This window comes from Hipposideros armiger, unplaced genomic scaffold (genome assembly GCF_001890085.2).
Source record: "Hipposideros armiger isolate ML-2016 unplaced genomic scaffold, ASM189008v1 scaffold_480, whole genome shotgun sequence".
In the NCBI taxonomy this organism is placed as follows: Eukaryota; Metazoa; Chordata; class Mammalia; order Chiroptera; family Hipposideridae; genus Hipposideros; species Hipposideros armiger.
The window spans coordinates 1-9308 of record NW_017731830.1 but is presented as its reverse complement, the minus strand read 5'-3'; the positions used below and the strand labels follow the sequence as shown (position 1 = coordinate 9308).

The 9308-nt window shown below is 54.4% G+C and overlaps 1 protein-coding gene across 1 annotated transcript; it reads right to left on the bottom strand.

Moving 5' to 3' along the window:
- Nucleotides 1-380: 380 nt before the first annotated feature.
- Nucleotides 381-5594, bottom strand: LOC109395686 (protein disulfide-isomerase-like protein of the testis). The gene is made up of 4 exons (XM_019666935.1): nt 5438-5594; nt 3224-3402; nt 1617-1706; nt 381-705 (listed from the first exon to the last, which is right to left on the bottom strand). The coding sequence occupies exons 1-4, from the start codon at nt 5442-5444 to the stop codon at nt 511-513; spliced, it is 471 nt and encodes a 156-aa protein (XP_019522480.1). The 5' UTR covers nt 5445-5594; the 3' UTR covers nt 381-510.
- Between the last annotated feature and the right edge of the window lie 3714 nt (nt 5595-9308).

Genomic DNA, 9308 nt, shown 5'->3' with positions numbered 1-9308 from the left:
TGTGCCCAGCTGCAAGTGTAAACACATCAATTCATCTCATGTGACAGTTTTAGCCAAACTCTGGGGACCTGGTGGAGATGGTGTGTGTATGGTGGCTAAACGCAGAGTCTGTGACCTGAGGCTGCCTGGGACCAACTCTCAAGGTGTCCTAGACTGTGTGACCCTGACTGGGTGCTTGGCCTGTCTTTGCCTCAGTTTCCTCATCTGCAAAATGGGGGTACTGAAACCTAGCTCCCAGTGATGTTGTGAGAACTAGAACATGCCCAGCACATTGTAAATATGCATGAAGTGTTGCTATTATGGCTTCCTTCACAGCCCCGTCTGAGTTCCAGGCCAAATAGGCAGCACCAACCAGGAAAACTGAGTAAACCGGGGCTGAAGACATTCAGGGGCTTTTATTATCCGGCCGCCACCCAGCCGGCACAGTGGTATATAATTTTACTGGGGTAGATCCACTCAGAAGATGATGCCGCACCCGGAAAATGGCACCCTCTCCCCCGGCTGGAGAAGCTATAGTTCGTCCTTAGTCGCCTTCTCCTCCTCAGCTGCTGCCGTCTGCGCAGGTGGCTCTCCCAGCTGGGTCACATTCTCCAGCGCGGGCAACTTCTGTGCAGCTAACTTTTTCTTCATTATGGGTACTGCCTCCTCTTCCTTAGCTAATACCTCCTCGCCACCGGTCACTTCACTTTGCTCACCAGACATTAGCTATTCAAGAAAGGGAGGGAGGGAGATAAAGAAATATGTGATCATTGCGATGGTCATGGGCACGCCCTCTTTTTCTGGAAGCCGCGTCACCTGGAGAATCCTAATGATGCAGAGGTCCATTGGGCTCAGGTGGGGAAGGGCCCAGCTGTGGTTTTCCCCTCCACTAAGAGGACCTTTGGGGAGCCAGCCTCGCTCCACGGTAAGTCCATGGCTGCGGCTGCCCCATGCGGAGCTCGGGGGCTGGGCCTGTGACCCAGGCCTCGCTAATGACACTCCTGTCCAGGACGCTGGCAGGGCTGCTAAGAAGTAGGTGCTTTGTAAGCTGGGAGGATTCGTTTAGAGCTGTGAGGCTGTCTTTGACCCTCGAAGGGGAAGTGACTGTTCGGGGATGAAGCCACCAGAGGAAAACAGAGATGGGGAGACAGAAAACAAGTTAGTGCCCCTGGGTACCCCCAGCTGATGTCCTTCCAGCTCTGGGGGGTCGAAGCCCATGTTGTTGGAGGCAAGGACAGCCTCTCCGACACTTGCAGTGAAAGAGTCCTAATTAACACAGGTGGCAGCCTCCTGCAGCTGGCCTCACTGAGGCATGATGGGATTAGGAGACCATGGGGATGGGCAGCGTCCCATCAGGAGTGACGTCAGAGGGCTGCGTCGCATCTAGACGCCGGGTTCCCCACTCAGGGACAGGAGCCCAGGGGCCACCTGAGAGCTGTGCACATCAGCGCCTGCACCCTTCCCTGTGCGCTCAAGTCGGCCATTTCCACTTGCTTGCTGTAAGTGCCCTGAAGTACAGCCGCCCAGCTTGGGCGGTGGCTCGTCCGCAGCTGTCTGTGGACGGCACCCGCCCTCCTCGTCCGGAGTCTTGATGACTCTGAGGGACAGGATAATCTAGGGACGGGCGCTTCGCCTACCTTGTCTTCGTCCTCCGCCCTGGACTGGATCTGCCTCTCGAGGAAGTCAGACAAGCCCCTCACGGTGTGCTCTCCCTTGTACAGCACGGCCTGGGAGGAAAACGGAACCCAGTCACAAACATTAAACATGGTAGGTCCAGGGCCCAATTCCTGACGACAGAAGCGCTCCGAGCCCCCATTTCCGTGGCCCTAAACTAATAACTCCCCCACCCCCTGTCACAGGGCTGTGATGTCAGTTCAGAGCATGGACTATGGGGGCGCACCCACCCCCGGGCTTCTCCATTTAGCAGGCAGTCTGGCTGCTGAATCTGGGACTCAGTTTCCTTACCTGTAAAACGGATATCCTAACAGTACCTATCTGGTTGTGGTGTTGGAAGGATTTAAGGAGTTACTATATGAAAAGCACTTAAAACAGTGCCTGACTCCTAGTGAGCGCCGAATGTGTTTGCTGTTATTATTACAGGGAGACTAAGAACAGTTGTTCTTTTCCAAAGCGTCTGGTACGTAGCTGTTGCTCAGCCACCACTTGTTCCCTTGCCTCTTTCAGTCTTTCCTGCCCACTAGTTGTCTAAAGCTCCCTCCCAGTAACGGAGGGTGGTGACAGCCCCACCCCCTCAGTCCAGCCTCCTTGCCGACTCCCCACAGGCGACGTCTGTCACAGAGGACGACATGTCCTTCACAGGGCTGTGGCCACCCTGTGCCCACCTCCTTGGTCTTACTGTACTTCCCAGCTAGAATTCACACCGCTCTCCTAGTCTGCTTTCAATCCCCACTGCTCTCCAAAACCCATATCTGCATGAAGACTTCCAGCCATACGTGCCCCGCAGAAGCGGTCTGATTCCAGCTGCATTTGGAGATGGGCTGGGGTTGTGGCCACCACCCCACGCAGTCAGAGTCTTCCTGGGAACAGGGACCCTGGCCTGGAATTGTTTGATCGATGCCCACCCCACATGCCAAAGCAGCATGGACAGTGCTCTGTGAACACCAGCTTCCTTCTTCCGCTAGCTCAGGGGTTGGCAAACTGTGGCTCGCGAGCCACATGCGGCTCTCTGGGTACGTTACATCTCGAAAGTTTGCTGACCCGTGGAAGAGCCAATCCTGCCCCTCACAACAATTTAAAAATTTTATAAGTGAATCTATATTTTCATTTTCAATTTTACTTCAGAGCCACATGTACGTCCCCAAAGAGCCAAACATGTGGCTCGTGAGCCGCAGTCTGCTGACTCCTGGTGGCTCTTCCATGTCAAAAGTTTGCCGACTGCTGTGCTGGCTCTGCACCCCCAATATTCACAGGCAATGTCCCCCACCACATCCCATGGAGTCTGGGTACCCGAGGGAGCCACAGGCCTGGTGTGGTCCCTGACACATCCAGACACCCACATCCACTTGGCCACAGTGATTGGGTCAGGGGTGGGCCCAATTACAGTGAGGTTGGGGCTTCTTTCGAGGCTAAAGGAACACACTTGACCATGACGCGGAGAGACTATGGGGGTCGGAGCTGAGCGTGAAGCTGGTTGGGTGGAAGGCAGAGCTGGACTGGGGAGATCTCGCATCCATGACCGTAATGTAAGCATATCTCCAGTTCCCTGAGTCCCGGGGCCACTTACCTGTTGAGAGCCGGCGGGGAAGAGCCTGAAAAAGGGGTACCGGTCCAGGTACATCAGCTGAATGTCGTTGGCCGTGATGTCGATCTTGGCGACGGTGACGGTGGAGTGGTTCTGGTACTTGACGCCCAGCTCCTCCAACACGGGGAACAGCTTCTTGCATCGGCTGCACCAGGGGGCGTCTGCAGGAAAAGCGCTAGGGCTCAGGCTCCCAGCCAGAGGTTCTGGCAGCCACAGCCCCCCAGCAACACCGCTCTGTGTCCTGTGTGCTGCTTTGGAGATTGCACCCCCTCTTTCCTTTCATGGGGTGTCAGGTTATTTTGCATTTCTAACCTAGTACCTGGTCACGATTAAACACATCCGAAATAAGGGAACCCTGCTCCCCTCCCACCCAGACACCAACACTTCAGTATGCTGGGACCTTGGCTACCGTTCTTTGTGTTCCTTTAACATAGAGTTCTGCTCTAGTCAAAAAAAGAAAAACACTAGGTGACTCATGTTCTGCCAGAAAGCGTGCGTGTGTGTGAGAGAGAGAAAACAAGAGTCTCTAACAAAGGTTAAGCTCAAAGCCCAAGGTCAGCCAGTTAATTAAGCAGAGGATGTGCAGTTTGAAGACCAGTCACCGTCACACCACTGTCCCTTCCTGTCTGATGGATAGGACTGTGCCCCAGAGGTAGCAGGAGGTTGTGACCAGCACATCGACCCCTGGAAAGGGGACACCAGGCATCCTTACGCCCAGGTACCAGCCCCCTGGCGAGAACTCAGGGACCAGCTCATGGAGGGGAGCTGAGCCTTGCCTCTGTTTTTCCATTAAAGTGTCCCTTCTCTGCGGGAAGAGTGGTCTCAGTGGTCTCAACGGCCCAGACACTCATCTGGATGACCATCCCTCATTCACAAACCCTGTGCCTCCAGGCCCATCGGCTCTCCATGCAGCTGCCCAGGAGCCCAGTGGGCCCTGGCTTGGAGCAGGAGGGGACATAATGGCTGCCACCCCAGGAGGCCAATCTGACAGCCCTGCTTCCGGAAAACGAGGCTGCTTTTGCCTCTTTCCAGTACCCAATGGGGTTCTCATGACTCGGGGCGCCTGGTAAGTACAGAAAGGCCGCCCCCGCCTCATGTAAAGGCCACAGATTATGGTTATTCAGCCATGCAGAGCATAACCCCCCCCCCCCCCCCCCCGCCCCTGTGAAAGAGTTCATTTCAGAGAGATTACAAAGGCCTGCATGATGCCATCAGCAACTGTGTCACCCTCCAGGGAGTGATAGCATCGGAGTCACTTTGAACTTTTTGCCCTGCAACTTACTGTGTGACCTGGGGTAAGGTAGCAAACCTCTCTGAGGCTGGGTTCCCTGGCCTGTAGCATGGGGAAGTCACAGACCTCCCTATGAGGCCTATTTTCCGGAGGAAATGAGGGTAGATGTGTCAACAGCAAACCCATTCCTGCTCATTGTAAGCACCCGAGAAATGCTAAATAAAAGAGAAATAACTTCACTGTCACCCCACATTTGAGTCTCAGGGTGGGAGAGAAGGTCCTGGTTTTTGCTCGCCCATGCGAGTCTGCAGGTGAGCACTGGAAATTATTATAAAAGGAAGGACACCAGCCATGACAGCCATCATTGATCACGTGCCCACGATATGCCAGACACTAAGTCCTTTAGAGGCAGAATGTGGGTCCCCGGTGTGGCCACCCCACCTCAAGTGCGTTAAGTGTGGGCCATTTGATAAGTTACAGAAAACCAGAGTTGCTGCAGCACAGCCATTACTGGCACAGGTGCGGGAGCCGGGCTGCCGGGGGTCCCATCCCAGGGCCAGCGCTTCTGAGCGGCCTGACTTTGGGAAAGTTTCTCACCTCCCTGGGTCTCTGGTGAGTGGGCACAATAATAGTACCTACCTTCAAGAGTACGTATTAAGGATTACATGATAATGCATAGCACGGCTCAGCACGAGGCCGTGCACACCCTTGGCATTCGGTGTTAGCCGTTGGCGTTGTGACAAAGCCACAGGCCTGGACTATGTGTACGGTATCCCACAGGTTCCAAGAAGTGAAATCGAGGGACACTTACATTGTCGCCAATAGCACCCAGATCTACAGTCTTTGACCACCTGAAGACCACCCTTCACATGGTGCTTAGATGGATTTTGCCCACGAATCCAGGGGCAACCCTGCCAAGTCATGTCGGGGCCACAGCCTCCTGTGGCCTCTGTGGATATACTCACAGAACATCACGAACACGTCCCTTTCCTTGTCAAAAACGACAAGGTTGAAGTTCTTCCCAACGAGCTGCTTCACGGGCCCCTGGTCCCAATATGCTGGGATCTCCTCACTGGATTGATGTCTCTAGAAAGCAAATTTGAGAGGTCGCACAGTCTCCAGAAGAGGGCTGGCAGTTGGGGCCTCCCAACCTGACTGCAAACAAAAGAAAGTTTTTTCTCATTCCTACAAGAGCCTTGGGGAAGTGTTTGAAATGCTGAACTAGATCATGAACTTGAAGGCGATCTGGGATCTAAAGAGCTGGGGAGGGGGGCGGGGCTCCAAAGTGGGACAGAAGCTGGCATTTCAAATATGTGATTCCTGGAATTCTTAGGTGACAGTGGGGTTCACGTCTTTAACATCTTAACAAGTTTGTTCCCCCTACACATACAAATTAGCTCTCGCTAATTATACCAAGAATCAAAACCAAGGTAGTTTACGTGAACTGCCACATCTTATCACACCTTGGGACCTGCCCGCCTCTCCAAGCCCATCACCATTCTTCCCTTGTTCCGCCATCAGGGTTCTCTGTTTCCCCAGAGGGCTGGCCTTCCTCCCGCCTCAGGCCTTGGCTTAGGCAGGTCCTCTGCCTGGAGACCCTCCCCCGTTCCTCCACTCCCTTCTCTAACTAGGTCATTGTTTGTCCTTCAGAACAAACACAAGGGAAAACCTCCCTGACGTTCCCCCAGACTAGGTCCGCTCTCGGCTACCACACGTTTTCATAACACTTGGTCCTGGTAGCACTTATTCAAGTTGATCAGTTATATTTTTCTGGTTATTTTGTGGCAACGGGCGCTAGACAAAGACCTTCTCAGACCATGTGGTCACCAAGGATTTTGCACGGGCTTCACACAAAGACATTCCTGAACTGTACGGTCAGCAAGACTTACGCGTTTAACATTTCCAAATTCCTACCTCACCTGAGAGCCAGTCAGGAACTGGCACAATGGCCACATGTCCTAATAAGGAACCTGGAAACCTCAGGGTATATAACCCCGAGTCCCGCCCAGGTTGGGGCTCAGCCTCTGGATGTGCATCCGCTGAGCCAGTGCCGGCATTAGTAAAAGTTGCTTCCCATGCCTTGGTGTCCTGTCTCTTTGTCTGGGTTCCCCGCAACATAATTGGGGGCTCGCCTGGGAGACGGAGACGGTGATATTTTTCACCTCCCTTGTCCCTGGAGCCCTGCTCCCCCGGATGAGAGGAGAAACGCACTCTACTCAGCGCCAGTGGACTCTTGTCCGTCAGTGGGGATGTCTACCCTGCCGGCCATGAGGACTGACCCAGGAGCACGAAGGAACTCTGAGGGCCATGGGAACCAACTTTGGAGCACCACCCGACCAGGCAAGTAAGGACCCGGGTCACTTGGTAGCCTGTCCATCAGCGGACAGAAGAGGAGACTGATTACCTCCCAGAGTCACCCGAGTGTGTCAGTTTCTGAGAGAAACCGTGACTCCCAAGAACAGGGCGGCGGATGGAGAATGAATGTGTTTGAGTGTGTGTGAATGAGACACAGCCTGCCTGCAAAGTGAGTGTGGAGTCCTGATCCACGGTTCCGTGGTGCACCTCATATGGCTTAGGGTGGAATCACTAAATTGTCTCGTACAGTTTGGGGATCCACGTCGAGGATTTAAATCAACCCACCAATGCTAAGAGGCATCTGAGAATTCTTGTGAGAGAAGCGGCTGGAGACGGACAAACCGTATCTCATGAATGTGTGTCACAGTGATTTTGGGTGGTTGCCATGGGTGGGCAACAGAGTACTCAGACTCCGTTAGGATGTATGTTAAAAAATTTTAAGAAGAGATTTTCAGGGGATTATGGCATTGAGATGACCCCCCAAAAGCTCCGTACCTTCTGTGAGATTGATTGGCCATCATTTGGTGTTGAATGGCCAGAAGAGGGAAGCTTAGACAGAGATCTCATTGGGAAAGTTTACCTCGTTGTTACCAGCAGCCCCGGGCACCCCGATCAGTTCCCTTACATTGACTCATGGGAGGCTACTGCACGTACCCGACCCCCTTGGTTGAAGTCCTGTTTGGAAAGCCAGAGCAGAATTTTTCTAGCACAAACTATAAGCCCCCCAAGGAAGCAGATTAGGAAAAAAACAGGACAAAAGCCAGTCCTGTCTTCGGACCGGAGGAAGTCCCACCTCCTTACCGATTTATCCACGCCTTCCCTGGGGGAGGCGCTAGCCCAGCACCCGGCACCGCCCCCGCTGGCTCTGCTTTCTCCACCCACGACGCTAGCGCAGCTCCTGGCACCGCTCCCACCGGCACTGCTTTCTCCGCCCATGACACTAGCCCAGCCCCTGGTACCGCCCCCGCCGGCTTCACTGTCTCCGCCCATGACGCTAGCTCAGCCCCCGGCACCGCCCTCACCGGCTTCACTGTCTCCGCCCATGACGTTAGCCCAGCCCCCGGCACCGCCCTCACCGGCTTCACTATCTCCGCCCACGATGCTAGCTCAGCCCCCGGCACCGCCCTCACCGGCTTCACTGTCTCCGCCCACGACGTTAGCACAGCCCCTGGCACCGCCCTCGCCGGTTTCACTGTCTCCGCCCATGACGCTGGCCCAGCCCCTGGCACCGCCCTCGCTGTCTCCGCTTCCTCCGCCCTCCACGCCCGTTCTGGAGGTTTTTGACATGCCTCCACCGCCAGTGCTGACCCCCTAGGGGTTCACAAATAAGCGGCTGCAGACCAAGGGTCCTGAGACTGGTGCTCTCCAGCTCCCCCGACAGGAAACCAGAGGCCCGTCTACTGTGATCAGGAAGGCCAGATACAGGGAGGCCACCGCATTTTTGTATACCAGCCCTTCTCAACCGCCGATCTCTTAAATTGGAAAAATCATACCCCATCATTTACAGAGAAACCACAGGCTTTGACCTCCTTCAATCATTCAAACGCATCGGCCCACCTGGGCTGATTGTCGCCAGCTCCTCCTAACTCTCTTCAACACTCAGGAACGCCGGCGAGTCACCCAGGGAGCTATAAAATGGCTAGAGGAACATGCCCCACCCGGGACCTTAAACATTCAAGTGTATGCTCAGAATCATTTTCCTGAGGAGGACCCACAGTGGGACCCCAATAATGACCGGGACTTCCAGATGCTGGAACAGTATCAAGAAGCCCTTATAGGAAGCTTAAAGGATGGTAGCAAAAAAAAAGCATTAATATGAATAAAATCTCTGAAGTCCTCCAGGGGCCAGAGGAGAGCCCAAGCCAATTTTATGGAAGACTCTGTGAGACATTTCGTCTCTACGCTCCCTTTGACCCTGAGACTGTCGAGAATCAGCGGATGGTCAATGCTGCTTTCGTCGGGCAGTCCCAGGGTGACATCCGGCAGAAACTTCAGAAACTGGATGGATTTGCTGGCATGAATATCAGCCAACTCCTTGAAGTGGCGACAAAAGTCTATGTCAATCGTGACCAGGAGGCTCGTCGGGAGGTGGATCGGAAGATGAAGGAAAAGGTGAACTTACTGGCTGCTGCGCTTGCTGAAAGGGCTGTGACCTCAGGACAAAACGCCATCCCAAACCTGGGACTACCCCAGCAAGGACGACGTCAAGGGGGGGCACATTATGGGAGGCCAAGGCTGGGACACGACCAATTTGCTTACTGCCACCAACGTGGCCACTGGAAAAATCAATGTCCTCAGCTGTTGGGGAGGATGCCAACAGGTCCGAGTCCCTGAAGGCAGGGTCGAGTCACTCACGGCCGTTACCAGCTGCCCCAACAGATGCCAGGCCCTTCTGGAGACGACTTCATCAGACTTGCTGGCATGGAAGAATACGGACAAGAGTAGGCCAGACCGGGCTCCATCGAGCTAGGACCCCAGGAG